Below are 18,422 nucleotides of genomic sequence, written 5' to 3' on the forward strand. Positions count from 1 at the left end.
GACTCGCTCACATATGGGTTGTCCTTTGCACGATGAAGCTTTAACCTGCATTTGATTCCTGGAAGTGTTCCTGGGTTTCATGCATTGATTTTCATGACATGTATGTTTTTATCATAAGCATTTGATATCAATATTTATAATATTTCCCCTGTGTCCCTTGGGCACTGAGATGTCTCCTGATTCTCTGAAGTGGTGACAGAATATTCAAAGTCTTTCAACTCACCCATCCAGACGTTTCTTTTTTAGTTTTTACTTAATTTTCCAATTTATTTTATTGCCCTTGTTTAAACTTTTTGGAGACAGAATGCTGCTAATAAATGGAAGATGAGCTTATAATTTGAAGAAACAGCAAAATGTCTCTCTCCTAATGTCTATTGTGAGCAAAATAGTGTTTCATGAGATGTGCAAATCATTGCATTCTTTTTTTCTCTTCACATTTGACACAGTGTCCCAGCTTTTTTTGTAACTGGGATTGTATTTTGCATCATTTGCTGCATCTGCCGGATGGGCGGATATTAGCTGAACAAGCCCCAGTTTTTTAACTCGGGCTATTTTCGGTTGGAAGCTCTTGTACGACTTGACCTACTGTAAAGACACATAGCAATTCTTAGGGTAAGAAAAACGTATTAACACTTGACACAAGTAGATTTTCTCCTCCGGTCTCACAAAACGTTTCCAGTCTGGTTAAGTAAGTATGAGTCAAAAGAGATGTCCTGTGCCCTAGTCTTGAAGTGCCCCAAATCACCTGCTATCATGTCAGCACATCCTGCTGTCTTTTATTTTCCTAGGCGCCTACAGCTTATATGGTTCGAACATGAGGTTGCAGGATGATCCTGATATCAGATATTTCTTAAATTCCAACTACTTGATCATTCAAAGTGGAGCAAAGACTCAGCAACTGTGTAATAGCTGTTTTATGATAACACACCTACAGACTGTTCATATTGTTTTAGTCAGTGGGTCGGCATGTTTCGGAGCAAGCTATATCTGAATCTCCAGTCATAAATACACCATCAACTGAAGCAATAAACAGGATAACCAAGCTATTTGTAGTATTTGTTAAAGGTTCCCCCGTGCATTGGGTTTACTCCCTTATTCAGACACACTATAATCTAATCTTGCCTTCAAAACCTGGTCAAATAAAATCATTACTTAGCAGAGGACAAACTCTGCCTCTCACTCTTCCTCATAGTCAAAAACACGCAGATAAGAGAGGTAATTTGCGAACAAGGTTGGGGGTTGTTTTTGCCATTGGTGGGTCAATGGTCATTGCTTTGCACACACACGCATTGCTGCTCTCTCCTGTAAGCAGCAACAGCCTTTGTCTCAGTGGTGAAACGTTGGCAGATTCCACACCGTATTTGTTTCTCTGGTGTTCAGGCACCTCTCTCCTCTCCTCTCTTTTTTTTTCTTATATGGCAGCCAAAGCCATGCATGGATGGCAAAGTCAGACCTCTCCACGTTCCACATTCTTTAGCTGTAAGCGTGTGACAGATGTGTTCACTTTCCTCTCCAAAGGCTTACATACTCTAAAGCCAAGGTGTTGTAGAGAAATACTTCAGCAATCTCTGTCGCAGTAGAACGGTGTGAAACAGCATCAACTGTATCTGGCAATAACACGTGTTATTCTGATAAGTGGAACATCCCTGAGACTAAACAATGGTAGTAATAACTGTGCTGGAAGGTTTCAAATCCTGGGTACAGTTATGGACAAAAGCATGGTTTTCTATGTCCGGACAGAAAGTTTTAGTTCACTGATAATGCTACTTTTCAAATTTGTCAGCCCTTATTTGTGGAGTCTTTATGATACCTTTCTAAGATGTCCACGTATGGTTGCACTGAGCTGCAAACAACACCGGACAAAACACAATAAATATAAAAAGATACGAGCGAAAACACACATTCAGTGAGAAAACACGACGAAAAACTTTTTAAAAAAACACATTTCATAAAACAAACGTTCACAAAAGGTAGCAAAACTTATCAACACATTTTAGAGAACACAACAATTAAAAAAAAAAAAGTTTTTTTTAAACGTTTTATGATTTTTTTTTTTTTTACTTTGGGTGTTTGTTTTTTTTTAAGTTCTGTTTTGCACCTCAAAGCCACTGCACACGTAGTTTAATTTGGAATGTGAGATAAAAATAACTGAAATGAATCCATTTCTAGTTGCGTGGCTGGTTCGTGTATCATCAGGCTTCAATTTCCCACTGAGCTTTTTTTATTTATTTAAATGAGCTGCTTATCCTCAACAGGGTCACCATGTTTTCACTCATCATTTCTCTCGATACCATTTGGCCACTTTTAATTGTGTTTCCTCTTCTCAGTCAGAGGAAGTGGTGATGGTGTTTCCTGCCCCCCCACACACCCCCACCCCCCCGAATCACACGCACACACCGATACACAAACACGTACACACCGCCTGAGCTGAAGTGAATGCAGAGAGAGGAGGGGAAAGCAGAGCACAAGCGAAAGAAGGTTAGCCAGCACCGAGTGAAGAAAATGGCGATCTCACAGGATGAATGCCTCCCCTCGTAGATGCTGCAAACGCGTTGAATTTCTTTAGCCTTACAGTCGGCTTTCTTTTCCACTCTGTTGCACTTTATACTTCAATGAGGTGAGCTTGCTTTTGTGGTGTTTTCTCGATCTTTTTCTGTCGAGCTAATGCAGACCGGGAGTGTGGAGCAGGGGGACCGGGGGTCGGTTTCGATAAGTTGAGCAGCCGCTGTTGTTTGGTTAGCCGCGACCGAGCTAACACCACCAGCCTTTTGCCTTGGCAAAGCGACTCAAATGCAGCGCAGTTTACAAATGCGTAGACAAAACGCGGGGTTGTGTTTTCCTGCACATTACCAACCATTTCAAAGCGTCTGACGGACAAATACTTGCATTTGGAGGCGGCTTAACCTTGCGCCAACCAGTACTAGTTAACCTCAGCTCGCCAACTGTGCGTACATATCTGTCAAAAGAGGTTATTCTGTCATTTGTAAGATATTAATGTTTCCCTAAATGTACTTGCCAGTAAATTGTGTGGGCTGGGCTTTGTGTACCATTATGTTTACTACATTCACAGTTTTACAGTCGCTGCATTCGAAGTAACACCGGGTAAGTCAGCTAGCCCCTTCGTAGCTCTTAGCATTAGCAGCGATGCTAATTTGACGACGCAGGTTGCTTGGCGGTTACTGCGGTCAGTCGTCTGACATTTTGGTCACTTGCGCTTCGTACGCAGCTCTGTAAATGTCGTTAAGCACCCACATTTTGGTGACCATTTTATCATTTACTTGAATTGCTTATTGAAACGGTAAAACCTGCAGAATTGTGTGTTCGAAGTGAGTGTTCAACGCCCTCTGTCGGTGTAAAAAGCATCAACAGATCAACACCAGAGCTCCGCTCCTCTGGTTTTGCGGTCATATTCACCGTACTTAATGCGGTGAAGGCACGGCAGTGTAAGCGCGACGCAACCGCGGTATAATTTAATAAGATTATGTTGGGGCCTTTTTTTCTAAAATAGACATCCCCTCAAGGCCATGTTTTTTATTGCTAAACAAACCTCTGGCTCGAGAGAAGCCATGTTGGTTAAGCTCTAAGTCAGGCAACAGCTGAGATAATGGCCGATCAGGACCTGAGCTGTAACTTTGACCTACACACCACACACTCTCACTCGCTGTCATCTTTACACGATTTCTCTTCACGTAGGGTCCGAGCTTTAAGGGGCCCCGGTTGTGCATTGTCGTGTTGAGCAGCTCAACCTGCACTTCCACGCAGGCTTCTTGCTTTTCATACCGAATTTACCGATGAGTCAGTTTGTTTTTTTGTTTTGGGGGGGTGGGGGGTTGCTGGAATGATGTGTTTCATCATGTGCATTACTGAGATGTTTTGATTACGATGTTACTCTCCAGGATACGTTTTTTTTCTTTCTTTTTCACTCGTGGTTGCTTGTTTAAAGTAAACCGGTAAACTGATGCAGGCACGTGTCCAGGTTAACTATAATTGCGTGTGACTGATGTGGCTATTTTGTTTGATGGCAGTGTTTTCTTTCTGTTTTTTTTTGTTTTTCTCCATTCAGAGATTTGGAATTGGAAGCTGTTGCCACCAAAGAAACTAAAGCATCTTAACAGGTCAGGTTGTCACCATAAACTAACACACACACACACACACTTGTATTCAGTTATCAGAAGCTGGAGTGCTGTAGGTGTTTGTGTAACACAAGTTAATACAATTCAGCTGCACACCAAGTAAGCTAGCACAACTTTTATGATGACGGCCCTCACTTTCAACAGGGTTTTCATTTAAGTGTCTGTGTACATGCGTGCCAGAGTAAGAGCATCGATTTGCGTCAGTTTTCTGGCTGTTTCTCTTTAGATTATACAGGGCCCGTCTCTGTGTGGTGTGCTACCGAAGGGGGTGGAGGGGGGTTATGTGTCTGTCTGTGTGTGTGTGTTTGGGGGGGGGGGGGCAGCTCCTGCTTATGCTAGCACATGCAGTTCCGTTTGAATTGAATTGGAGGGTCTGGGTTGGTCTAGGCCACATTGTGCTGATTAAGCTTTGCTGTTTTAAAATCGCTAAATGAGAAGCCAGGGTCCTGATGTTTTGTGTGTGTGTGTGTGTAGAGGTGTTTGAGCAGCTCATTGTTTTCATACAGTTGGTCGACACGCAGACACACAATAGCGCCGCAGACTGCAACTTGTTCATCGCCTCGCTCAAAAGACACGGGTTTAATCTCTTCTCTGTTTTTGAAGCTCGCATCTCTTGGCAGATCTAGTTTTTCTGCTCCGTTTCCTGAACGGAGCCCTTTTTTTTTTCTTCTTTTTCCCCCCCTTCTTCCTTCTTTCTTGGTTTGATCTTGCTGTAATTTGTCAAGACCCACATGATCAATTCATTGCTTCTCTGTTTGCCAGAATGATCTGCTTTTGTGTTTGGGAATCATTAAAATAGGCTGTCCATCCTCCTGCTGTGTGATAGTAGTGATTCGTGGTTTTCGCGGTTTGGTAAGGTGCTCTGTTATGGTGGTTTGTTTGGGGCCGGTTGCTAAAGCTAGTTTATGTTTCACAATTTCCGAGCACGGGCCATATTTTCCAGCTGTGTGAATGACGGTGAACCAGTGTATTAATACCCTTAATATAAAACAGTTTGGATGAGTTGTCATTTATTTATTTAATTTATCTTTTTTTTTTTCAAGGCACGCTGCCATCAGAAGTGTCTGCTCGAGGTCATTCCAACAAAGTTTTTAGGAAGTGTCTTTGTTGTCATGTTCAAAAAGACACTTTGTCCTAAAGTTAACAGATGGCGTTCTGTGGACGTTTCTGTAACAGGCTAACAGTATCAGAAATGTGATTCTTTTGAGGCCCTTGTGGGGATTACATTCCTCTGTGCAAAAACTGAATACATGCGCAGCACTCTTACTCTGAAGCCCCCTTAGCATGAGGAAACCTCAACTGTTAGTCGTACTTGAGTCCTCTTTTGTGTTCTGGAGCCCTGTTCTATTTTCAATCTTAACACAGAGGTGAAATAATTCACATGTAATTAGTTTTGAATGTTGTTATTTTTCCTTTTGACTCCACTTTCACTTTTGGTTATGTGGGCCCTTTTTTTTTTCTTTTTTTTTTTTAACATGACTTTTCTCTAATCTCGTTGTCAATCTAAACTTCGTTCTTAACAAAGTGCTAAAGCAAGCGCAACACAAAATTACTCCAAGCTAAAATGGTCAGGCTGAGATTGTCTTGTTTGGAATTTAATACCGCAGTGCCATAAATTCCCAAGACGTTGCAACATTTCTCCATTGGCGCTGCATTGGCCGGGGATCAGGTAGTTGACCATTGCCCCTGTGAGCCATTAAGCCACACCTGCAGATGGTCATGAGATTGGAACAAGTAAGGACAGCCGTGGAGAATTTGATGCAGTTGACCCTGCGCAGGCTCAGACAGGATGTGAGCCGGCAAAGCCAGTTTTGCATAAACAAGACGCTAGACTGTGGCTCTGCAAGTGCATCTTTGAAGTTTGTATCACGGGAGCGTTTATGTTCAGCTGCATCAAACAGATTCAGAGTTTAACAAACTTTTGATCCAGGTCCTTTTTTTAAATTGCATCACCTTTGCTACTTACTGGTCCTTTTATTCCTACACAAAGATTGACGACACATGTCAACTTTTGCATAAAGAAAACAAGGTGATTAGATAATTTAAAACTGTTTTTTTTTTTTGTTTAGCCTGGTAAAATTAAACACTCACACTGAAAGCTGGACAATTTAATTGCTCTTTTCAGAGATCTCACATTGACTTCCTTGACTTGCCTTCACCTGAAATGAACTGGCCTCGCTTTGACTGCAGCAAGCGGATATTATGCAGCTTGGCTGGAGACGTCACATGTTGCAGCGTCGGCTCCAGGAAGCCTTTGCTGTTGGGATGTTTATGATTAAAAGTACCTGTCGACCATTAATTGGTGATTCCTTTCTTGCGCCTGCCTTGGCTTTGAGAACACACTAATGCAAATTAGCCATGCCACTACCCTTCTGGCTTTTGTTCTTCAGGGACAGGCGCATCTCAAGTCCTATCAGCTTATGTTTGAGTGTATGTCTGGTGTACTTTTGTGGGGAAAATTTCACAATTCCACAAGCACAGTCGATACAGTCTATGACTTTGTTTGCTTCAATGGAGGACTACTCCTCGGTAATCTTATATTTTAAATCCTCAGATTTCTGATCACCACTTCATGAGAAGCCCTGGTTTATTTTTAGCGTTCCAGCTGTATTTGACAGCAGGCAAGAAGGAGTTCACAAAGAGGACAGTGAAGATCTCTTCTTTCTTGTGAATCTTTCAAGAGTAGTTGGCTTTGAATTTTACTCTTGACCATCACGGATCTTTTAAAGTTTGCGGAGATATTTGGGGCCATGTTGTTGAGGCGTAGCAGGGGCAAGTAGTAGACTTTTAGTGACTCAGCATTTTTGAAAGCTTTAATTTTAAATCTGCCCTCACACAGAGCACAACGATACCAACACAAGCCGATTAAAGCCTTTTCGCTCTGCTTGTAGTTGCAAGTTTGTAACCAGTGCTCTTGGAAACCAAAGCTTCTAATGATCCCAACTGTCTGAGATAATCAGGCTGGTTTACAACTTGTGATTGGACCACGGACGTCAGACCCATTTACGGCGGGACAGTGAACGGGCTTCCAGCTGTCCCGGCCAATGGTGAATTTTGAAGAAAAAAAATCTTTTGTCCGTAGCTGTCGGTTTCGGATCCGTCATGAGACGATACACTTGGTAAATGTGTCTTTGTGTAGAAAAAGCAACTGTGTGTCTGTGTTGTCCTGACTGGAGCATCCACGGTGCAAAATAACTTGTGGGTGCTGGAGACTATTAAAAATACACATCTACTGTTGAGTCATTTGGACTGGATGTTCTCACGAGCCAGATGTTGGCATGTTTTCAGTTTTTTTTCGACCTGTTAGAAAGGGCTCCAGCGATCTACTGGAAATATTTATTTATTTTTATTTTTTTTTTACCCCTTAGATCTCCCTTTTTTTATTGACTTTCAACACACCAAATACTATATTTAGAGAGTAAATATTTCTGGAGAGCAGGGCCTTGTCGGCATCCAGCTGATGTGTATGTTAAAGTGAAAGTGTGGCATGTTTCGGTGTTGGCTTGGAGTACGTGTTTACAGTTTGCCTCAGATTTAATTTTCTACTACCACGATGTGATAATAACGAATTGTATAACAGGTTTTGTGCACGTGAGACTTAATGGTGATGGAATAAGTCCTATAATATAAGTCCTATGCCGGTTGCCATGTATTTTCGTCTTATTTCGGTTATGGTTTAACTAGCCGGATTTGTTGTTACACATTAACAGACTTGTTAAGGAGGACAAACGGAAAGCATGTGGTCGGTGCTTTCAGTGGAAAAATAAAGTAAAGATGATGTGTGGAGGCTATTTTAAGGGTTTCAATGTCGATTTGTTGCTTATTGAGCCAAATGTTGATCAGCGATTACGTATCATGTGATTGGCAAAAATGTTTCATCTTTGTTGTTTCTTTAATGTTTACATGAAACACTTCTGAACTTTGGACTGGTGGTCATATAAAGTTATTAATATGTAGGTAACTGCCAGAGTCTGAGAGACTTTTTTTTTTATCCTATGTTTGAATTGGCAGATCGAGTGTCAGGCGCTTTAGAAATGCTCTTGTAACTGAGTAGTTATTTAGTATAGTCTATTTAGTATTAAACTAAATACTACCACCACCATTTTATTTTGGGGGTGGGGTGGGGGTGTTGCTTGCAGTGCCCCCTTCCCTCTCTCAGCTGTAGTTGTTGGGGGAAGGGCAGTAGATGCTCCCATTCATAAACAGATGCTGTATGTGATGCATATGCGTGCACTCCAGGAGGGCTCCCACCATGCTCTGCGGTGGTTGTTGAGCCCAGAACCATCTGCTGAGGCACCTGATGGTTGACCGTGTGGAAACAGAGGGGGGAGGGAGCCCAAAAAAAAGGATGTTACAGAGATTTATTTAATTTTTTTAAATCTCGAACAAAGTCAGTTTAAGTAAAAGGCTGTCATTTACATGTTGATCAGAGTAGTTTTGGTCAGTTGGCAGTGTTGGGTTGTGCTTAGAACTGTTGCCTCGTGGCTCGGAGGTTCCTAGTTCAGATCTCAGCTGGTTCGAGATCAGGGCCTCTAAGATGCTGCCAAATGACTGAGATCTGATTTTGCTGCCACAGTGTCGGAGTTGTTGCAGCATCTTTGTGTCTGTGCAAAGCGAAGGGAAATGTTGTGCAGTAATCTATTTATCGGATTAGACTGCAGCCTGCAGCTTTCTCCTCGGGTCTAAATGGCACACCCACCAAGGCCAGTGCAGCTAAACTTAAAGGGGAACTCCGGTATTTTTAAACTCACCGAGAACAGTTTAGTGAAAGTCTACTGGGACCACTTCATCGACACGCATGGCTGCACCACAGCTCATTCACTCCGGTAAGAACATCCGTCTTACTCAAAGTCGTCGTTCACGTTGTCAAAATTTTATAAATATCCTGTTAGGTTGCACAAAACTAGCAGTAGCAAACTCCGTGTGAAGTTAGTCGACTGTCACAGATTAAGGAGTAAATAAACTGTGCTCCAGGGGGGCGTGTGGATAAAGTGGTCCCAGTAGAGTGCCTGTGTAGAAATCCCTCCGTTAGGTCTCCTGTAGCCGCAAGTAGCCACATAACAGCACCTATGAGCTATAGTGCACTTTTGTTCATTCATTTGTCTTAAAGTATTGGTGAAATAAAGACGGATAATGCCTTATTTAGAGGCTGCATGGTCTTTGCCCCGTTCACTCCGTTATATGGATAGCAAGTTATCTAAATAGCTTACGAAGGAAGCTGACTTTCGCCAAACTGTTCTTGGTGAGTAGATAAACGTATTTCATGCCAGAAATAAGGTCTAGGTTTAAAAATACTGGAGTTCCCCTTTAACTCTCACTGAGGGAGAAGCAACAACCTCCCAAAAACCCACTTACAATGAAACTTCATCATTCCAGACCCATCCTCTTGAGCCCTCAGAGTGACTTTGTATTTTCCTTCAGATGTTATTTAAAATATTATGTCTGAATCGTTTGGATCCATATTGTTTAGACTTTTGGGTTTGGAATTTGCAAAGAATCTTCACATCAAAGACATTTAACTAAACTTCTTTGAACCGCGTATTTTGTCCGTAAAGAAGATTTGAACATTTGAACAGGATATGCGGTTTGATTTCAGTCCAAAGCTTTTGATGAAAGCAAAATATTGTTTGCAATTGTTCGAGCTCTTGTCAGTCACCGTCACAGAAGTCGCATATGAAGGAAGAACAGACTATTTAGACAGCTAAAGAATGTCCTCCTGTCGTCTACAGGGAACGCACCCACAGAGGGAAGAACAGTGGATGGAAGAGAGAGAAAGACGGAGAGTGTAACAAGAGAGGATAAGAATCTACAGGACTGGACAAAAGGTGAGATGCTTGTTTTAGTGATTTTATTTAGGTGGACAAACTCACAATATTTTCTGCCTCTGAAAGTTGACAATAAGCTCTTGCTCAGCGTTAAGCCTCACCGTTGGGCTCAAAATGTGAACTGGGAATAATGAATACCCATATTGAGTGATTTAGATGATTATCTTGATGTAAAATAAGTGAATTCTGGAGCTGTTTGGTCTGCGTTCTTCATTATTTCTGTCCCATTAGTGCACTGCGCTTTGCTCCATTGACAGAGCCGGTGTCCTCTGCCATGTGACGTAGTGGTGTTTTCCATTTGAGTTGCAGCTCGTTTCCACTGAGTCCTGTTCGTTGAAACCTACTATTGTTACAAGGGAAACCTTCATAGCTGCAGTACGCAGGAAGTCCATATTTGACCTGGAGGCTCTTTTTTCATTATCTATATTTTACTTTCTTTTGCCCTTCCTTTCAATTGCTGCCCCGAGTCGTCAGTTCTGTCTCCTTCTTTCTCTCCTTATATCTGTAGATATTCTCCAGACAGACGTGCATTTCAGACTTGAGTTCTGTTGTATCACACTGTGAGTTGGCGCAGCCATTTGCTCCTCCCAGATAATGGTTATACAGTAACAAGAGTGTGATCATTGTCCCTCTGAAAGGCTCCGTCTGTCTTCTTCTCTAAACTTGGTATAATATGACAGTTTGATCCTACATTAGTGGAAGACCAGTAAGACGTTAAGTGGATCATTATACTATTAGCAATGCCAGAAGTTCTTTAGTTCCAGCTTTTGAAATATTTTCATGATAAACATTCAGTCATTTTTCACCATTTTCTGACATTTATAGATGAAACATTTTGTTGAAGTTGACGCCCGGCACATTTGGCCTGTGCTAAGAAGCTGCTTTAAAAAATGTCTCACGTCTACGTCACGCCTCTGAGCCGCATCACGTCAGCTGTAAAAGTGCAGAGGCGAGTTGGGGGTCTCAGTTGATCTGCAGCTGATACGCCTCTGAGCCGTCATGGGAGGCAATGCATTTCTGCCTCGCGTGTGCTTACATGTATCAAGCCGGCGTCGTGGAACTCGCCATAACAACCAGCTGTGTGCTGTCATCGCACACCGCTCGGTGTTTGTAAGAGCACGGCGATGCGGAACTTCTTCCTCTGATTGACACGTGTGAAATGTGCTCCGATTTTTTTTTTTTAAATAAAAAAATAATAAAATGGCACTTCCATTTTAAAAGTTCTATTTACCATTTATTTAAGTTCCTCCAAACTCCTCCCAGAGCAGATGTGACGGTGGAGAAATGTGACAAGTGCTCTTATCTGCTCCTGCACACATTCACACCGCACACGTAATCGCATGCACTGTACGCTGTTTTGATAGGGACGCGTAGATCGAGTCTTTTCCTCAATGCTTCCCTTTTCTTATTTGGTCTTTGAGTTCTTCTTGCATGAACTGAATCATGTTGACAGACGAAAGATATGCAGGTCGTGTGTTTTTCACACCCTGTGTTCCCATAGTCTTCACTGTTTATAGTTGAAGACATTTCTCTAGTTGAGAGGCACTGGTATGCGCTCCAAACACTGATGTCATCTTGCTTGGACAAGCCCAAAGGAATTGGGAGTGTTCAGGGAATGTTTCCTTGACAACGGGGCCTTCCCTAAACAAGAGTTAAGTCGGCTCCAGGAAATGTATTTGGGATGATTCTTTTTCTTTCTTTTTCATTTAACAGTCCTCAAATAATTTGCCTATAGTTTGGTTATAGCTTAGTATATATGTAGTGGGATCCATGATACATTCGTGGCCACACATTTATGTTGATTTATGAACATGGTTACATATGATAATGCAGAGCATGCTTTGAACAAAGAAGAAATCTGGCTATGGGTGGTTAATTTTGTCCCAACTCTCTCTACTTCTTAGTCTCTCATGCACACAACTGACTGTTAAACTAAGTATGAATTTAATTTGTATCTAATGACTCTTCCCAGCTAAATGTACAGCTAATGGAGATGCTACAAAATAAATGAACACTGCTTCAGCAAATGGAACAAACTGCTCGGCCCTGCAGTCGACCCGCTGCTCGCTCTACATCCACAGCTGAAATTTCACACACAGACTTGTGCTAATAGTGAATTCTTATGGCGACGGCAGCCCTTCAGGTGAGCCTAATGAGCCGGGCAGCTTAAACTAATAGTGAATTAGTTTAAGTTGAATAGGGAATACATTTGAAAAAGAGACTCAGTATTCAGAGACTGAGTTTCTTTTTGTGCGATGCACATTACGGAGGACATGATGGACAATGCCAAAAGGTTATTGTACGTAATGACTCAAGGGTTACACATTTTGTAGTTAGCACTGTTGAAAGCTTGTTTTTCCTGTCACGTTATCTCTCTTCTGGTCTTTTGTCAAAGCAGTTAGAGAAGCTATTTAAAAAAGAAAAAAAAAAAAGGAAAAAGCTTTAAAATCCAGACTTCCCTGAATTGCAACACACCGTTAACATTTTAATCAGATTCAGCACATAGATGAGCAAATGCAGCGGTTTAGACATCTGACGTCATTTTAATTATGTTTATTGTAACATTGTTTGATGAATAGTTAATTCTGATGTTCTTCGCGATGGATTTTCAGTCAAATAGACGCGTGTGTGGGTGTGTGTGTGAGACAGACAGACAGACAGACAGACAGACAGACAGACTAGAGGCTGTTACAAATGTTTACAATACGATAATGACTGAAAATGGTGGACACTCTAAACACTGATGCTATCTCAGGAGAGATGCATTCCATATAAGTTTTCTTTTTTGTGACACAACGTGTGATGTTCTCTCACTGCGTCGGCCATAACAAATGCCAAGTATCATCCAGGGTAGCAATATTAGTCGCAAAAATGTGCTCATTGATATGAGAAATGCGCTCTTCTCAGAGCTGCAGCACCACATCGTTAAGATTCGACAATGATGAACGTTTCCTTGCATCAGGAACGTTTAAGACTTTTTTTTTTTTTTGCCGTCGCAGCACTCCCTCTATCCTTCCGCCTCCTTTTCTCACCGTGCCATTTTGTGTTGAAACACTGTGCCTTTTTTTTTTTTTTTTTTTACAGCTGAGTTAACTTTATTAACTTTTTAGATCCTCCATAACTGTAATCGTGACGCACAAATCCACACTGCTTTTGATTTTTCTTTAACATAACTTTTCTCTGAGGGCACGTTGTGTTGCAAATGATGTTAAAAATATGTCGGGTTTTGAGAAGAAAGCGCAGTGCTTCAAATAGATTTTCCCGTTGCATAGCAACAGCAGGACACACGAGGAAAGCTTTGAGCTGGATACAATGTTTAGTTGACAGCCACTGCACCCCAGATTTTTTAGATATTTAGTGTGGTCAAATTAAACACGGAACGCTCACATAAAACATTATTGCATTAGAAAAAGGCTAATGCTGTTATGCAGCCATTACCTCTACAGTAAACACACAGTTGTACTTTTCTCATTCGGTCTGGTGACACCGAGGCCACTTTGCTGGATGAAAATGCATCTTGGCATAGAGCAACGAGTGTTTAAACTTTTCTTCAGGAAAGACATCAACTAAATAAATCATCTGGAAATCAATCTCATGAAAAAATTATGGCGGAATTTTTTTGGGGGGGGGTTCAACCAGTTTAGCGGCGCATTGCTGCCAACTAGTGGACTGGAGTGTGCTGAGGGCTACAGAGCCGGGCATGTTGACAGATCGACTGAAAATGTGCACGCTGATCACTGGGATTGAGGTAAATCGAGTTTTACAATCACCCAGCCCCTTATGAGGCCAGAACACATCATTTGTCAATATTTAATTGGACTGTTGGCATGCATCTCTCCTTTCCTTTTTTCACTGTGTGGTTCGACACTTCTTCTCTCAGTTCAGTTGAGTACACATTGTACTCGATCAATGTGCTGCCGACTTGAAGCTGTTTTACATGTTGGAAGCTGCAGCTGCATTCTTTTCAAATCGCCCTCAGTGACTGGCTTCTGTCCATCAATTCCTACTTTTTAAACGCCCGCTTTCCTTTTCACCTCTGAAATGAGTGGTTTATTTTTCCCTTCGCTGTTTATTTACATCTTTTTCTCATTTTGTTTTGTTGCTACACACCCCCACCCCCAACCTGCTCCCGACTGTAAGATGATAGGAACAGCCAACTTGCTGCCAATTCCAGGGGCCCTCATGAAAGCCGTTCTCAGATGGAAGCAGAGCTAAAGAGGAACAAGCTGTACTCTATGTACCGAGCTGCAACAGTGACCATGCTTATATTCGTTTGAGATGAACGATAAACATTTGAAAGAAAAAAATGCAGCGCCGCAAATTACTGTTTTTAAATGGGCGTGCTAATGAAAACCTGCTCGTTTTGAAGAGCACTTTCATTTGGATCTGAACTAGAGTGGCGGCAAAAAGAATTAAAGTTAGTCTGCCAGTTTTTCTGACGCATCATTTGGATGATTAATGTCAAACCGTAAAAAGTTCCCATCGGTTTATGATAGCCCGAGGTGATTTGATCAAGTTGCTTGTGCGGTCTGTAGAATAATAAAAAAAATAACACAATGATGGGTTTAGTGTTGCATAACAAAATAAAACCAAATGATCACTCTTGAGTTCTGGAACCATCAGAGGTCCCTCGGTTATTATCATCTTTGTCATTAGATGAATCAATTTACTTGTCTTAATTGCCTCATCTCAAGAAGTCATATATATATACAATATCATTTAGACAACCTGACAAAAGTTTCTTCTTTTATGTGTTCATATATCTTTCAGATAATTAGGATAATGTACTTTGAGAGTTCAGTTAGGTAATGACATTGATTTGTCCATTTATTTTTCTTCTATAGCTTATTTTCAGAGGGTGGTTAAGCACCCTCTGGCAGGCAATATGTCTGTGTTTTGGAGGAATGCCCAGCTATATCCAGTAAGCTGTCGGTGAAGAAAGTTGGGTTAAAAGTGAGGTCATTGCTTGACACCAATCCACCACTGATTTTTGTATCTCAAGGAAACGTCTTTCCTGGAATCATTTACATATTTTTCGTTTTCCATTTCTTTTTGGAATAACTGTCTTCACACTACAGAAGGCACACCACTTGTTGTTGTACGTTAGAAATATTAACGTAGTCTCCAAACACGTTTGAGCTTAATAGGATCTGCACACTTGCTAGTTGTCCACACATGGGTTTGTTTGTTCTCTTATCATGTTGGCTAGTGAACAGAGTGGTTGCTATTTGAACTGGAAATGTATAAATAGACCTGTGTACTGCAGGCAGGCAGAGAGAGCTAACACAACCTGCACTAAGAAAAGGTTTGGGAGACACACACACACACTTGATTACAAACCCTCTAGTTAATTTTTTACTTAAGATTTCAGCAGCTTGTCCTTCTGTTCCTTTTTTTCTTCTTCTTGTTTTTGCCTCCCGTTCTATCTGTGCTAAGTTGTCTTTGTCCCATTATTACTGCTTGCCTCGGCGTCTTCGTGCAGGGCTGTCAGCTTTAAGCCTGTTGCCAGGGGTGGGCGATCTGACCGCGAGATCATATGACAATCTTTCAGGGTAGAATTACACTGAATGATCTGCATGACAGTTCTCCCCACAGATTTTATTTGAGCTTGCGTGCTCACATGTTAAGTTGTGCATGTCGTTGCCTGGATACAAAGCCTGTCACTTCAGCTTAAGGTGAAAAACCTACTTCACAAATATCTTCTCATGTGTTTGGTCTGATATATACATATTGAAAGAGCTGTCACGATTCTATCTCTGCTGCTTTGACACTTTATCAGGATGTTGGTCTATCCACTGACATTCCTCTTCTGAAATATTGGCCTTTGTTGAAATAGAAGTTGAAAGTCACTGTCCTGGCGGTCCTCCTCCTCCTCCGTCATTTAGCTGCCTCAGTAAGTTTCTTGTTCCGAAGATGCACTCAATTGACCTGAGACTGCAGCTGGCAAAGGTGGTCGGCTCATTCACCACGGGTTGACTTGATGGCATCCTTGTGCTCCTCTGCAGTTTTTCTAAGGTTCGCATAGCGACACAACAGAATCCTAGATGGCAGAGTAGCACGTTGCCCGATGAGGGAGATGAATAACATCGAGCTAACAACAAAGACTCGGTCAGCCTATTGGTCGGGGAAACACACGAAGGGACATGGCTAACTATTTAACAGACTTTTTCTTTGTTAAATAGTAGGAAATTTGCCTTGTACTCGCTAATGATGCGGTCTGTATGTTTCATCTGAAAAGATTATGATGCGCCATCATCAGATCGTCCTGATTTGGGTGTCGCATACTCGAATGAGTTGTTTATATACAGATCGTAAATGCACATTTATCCCTTAATACGATGAAAATAAAATGTGTTCATGGCAGACTTTTCGAATCCTTCAGCAGTACTTCAGAAACTGTTGTGTGTTCATGTTGTAACTGATGATTATCTTTGAATTTATTGATACGGTGTGCACAAAATGTTTTAACAGTAGTTTTTTTTTCTCTTTCTCTTTTTTTTTCTGCAGTGCCAGAGCATACAAAGTCAAGAAAGAGTCCTTAATCTAAACCACATCCCCCCCTCCCCTTCCCCACACATAACATACACGCTCACACAAACCCCAACACACACAGATAGTCCTCAGCGATGCCAAGGGGGGCTGATCAGCTTGCTGCCTGCTCTGACAACCCCTGCCTCCTCACCTCATACCCCTGAGGCTGTGCTCACTGAGCTTTGACCTTTGACCTCCGCTGTGTCGACCTGGGAACCGAAGGTCACCTGTTCTCCACTGAAGCCAGGGACCCCGTCCTGCCCAGCCAGGAGCTGCAGCCACCAGTGGCACTCAGAGGTAAACAGAAAAGAAGAAAAAGAGCACTGCACTCACTTTGGTTTTTATTCCTGCTTGCTTACAGGGACACTAGCCTACACCAGTATGTGGCCTACGTGATAATATTCACGAGTATGTGATCCTATACATGTTATCTTTCGGTGCAGCTGTGCCAACATTTTCCTTGAAAGGGGAAGTTAATCAGTCTACAGTAAAATGAAGGGATGTTAATGTTGCCGAGAGTCCTAAAAAGTCTGTCCGCACAAAGAGCGTTCAAGTTGTTCCTCTGTAACTCGTCCCTCTTTGTCTGGCATTATTCATTTATCTAAAAATGAGTTTAATCCGGGTTCAAGCTGGTGGTTTCTAACGAGGTTAGAAATAATCACAGGTCAGCAGTACTCGTTAGCTCACACGGATAGCATACTGTGCATGGCTAGTAACTGTATCGCGTTCATTAAACCTAACTATAAATTCACAGATCAGTCTTTTTTTGGTTCTGCTGACATGAGTCGAGCCCCGTAGCGCTCAGACGTTGATGACTTTTCCCGAAAAACGGTCCTTTCCCGAAAAATGAACACTCTAATGAGCGTGTCCCAAACTGTTTTGGCGCAACAAGCACTCTGTGTTCCTCATTCGTAAGTCACGGTGGATAAAGGCATCTGCTAAATCGATGCCGTGTAATACACGCACACAAGCTGTGCGTCCTCTGTGTCGCTGCAGCTTCATACACACTGCGCTGATAAACGACTCATCCCGCCCACAGGGAGGGGAAGACTATAAAGCAAAGGAAAACCAATCACTGGGGGGCTTAAACTCTACCGCGTCATACCCTTCCATGTAATGGAAAAACACACCATTATAGTTGTGATGTCATTCTGTTCATTCTTCAGAGAAGGAAACTTTTGAGCTAAATATGCTCTAATTGACAACAAGTACAACTTAAAATGCTAAAGAATTCACATAAGGCATCTTGATGATTTGTAGAGACCCTGACTGAAGGGCTTTAATTCTTCATTATGTTATAATCAGGATAACTAACTGACTAACTAACCAGCAGTATCTGTGTACTAATATACTTACACTTGCAAGCCCCTCCTCCTTTGAACTTCTGACTTTTTTTTCCTTTTTTTATGCGCTTTCTCTCTGTTTGCTTGATTCTCATTGGATTGCCAGTTTGTCCCAACTATTTCTCATATCTGCACACTTTTTCTGTCTATCTCCCTCTGTTTGACAGTCTCCCTCTCTGTTTCCAGGCATGGCTCCCATTCGGGATTCCGTCAGCCATTCCCCTAATCAAACAGGTGACTACATATTGCCTTCTCCCCTCCCCTTCCTCACAGTGTCTTACTTTGGCTGTCTGCAGAGAAATCGTCAGACTAGCTTTTGACCTTGAATAATGATGAATTGTATTCTTTGCTTATCGGAGAGAGAGAGAGATGAATGAGTGAGAAAGTGGGTGTGAAAGGGTGCAAGAGGAGACTTGGCAAGCTAACATGATAAGCTGCTAGAGCTGGCAACCATTATGTGAGAGACTTTGAAAGTGAGAAGCACTTTAAGTTACAAGGACCAGAAAAATAGGTAGCTGAGCCGACTCAAAGTCTGTGCTGTCGGCATGCTTTGCTTGCAGCACCTGCATCAAAACTTTGCATGTCCTCAT

The 18,422-nt window shown here is 41.9% G+C and overlaps 1 protein-coding gene across 4 annotated transcripts in view; it reads left to right on the forward strand.

The window, feature by feature from the left end:
- Positions 1 to 2,392: 2,392 nt before the first annotated feature.
- Positions 2,393 to 18,422, forward strand: part of LOC140272728 (trinucleotide repeat-containing gene 6A protein-like) — a 34,459-nt gene continuing 18,429 nt past the window's right edge. The window contains exons 1-5 of one of the 4 annotated variants that reach the window (XM_072368135.1): positions 2,393 to 2,617; positions 4,064 to 4,115; positions 9,863 to 9,958; positions 16,466 to 16,786; positions 18,019 to 18,066. In XM_072368135.1, coding sequence (XP_072224236.1) covers positions 18,021 to 18,066 — 46 coding nt within the window. In that variant the 5' untranslated portion in view covers positions 2,393 to 2,617; positions 4,064 to 4,115; positions 9,863 to 9,958; positions 16,466 to 16,786; positions 18,019 to 18,020. Of the gene's footprint in view, positions 2,618 to 2,928; positions 3,103 to 4,063; positions 4,116 to 9,862; positions 9,959 to 11,483; positions 11,610 to 16,465; positions 16,787 to 18,018; positions 18,067 to 18,422 lie in introns of those variants that run through there. The other 3 variants (XM_072368136.1, XM_072368137.1, XM_072368138.1) reach the window with 3 other exon arrangements.

This window comes from Leuresthes tenuis, unplaced genomic scaffold, assembly GCF_036924035.1.
Source record: "Leuresthes tenuis unplaced genomic scaffold, fLeuTen1.0.hap1 SCAF_17, whole genome shotgun sequence".
In the NCBI taxonomy this organism is placed as follows: domain Eukaryota; kingdom Metazoa; phylum Chordata; class Actinopteri; order Atheriniformes; family Atherinopsidae; genus Leuresthes; species Leuresthes tenuis.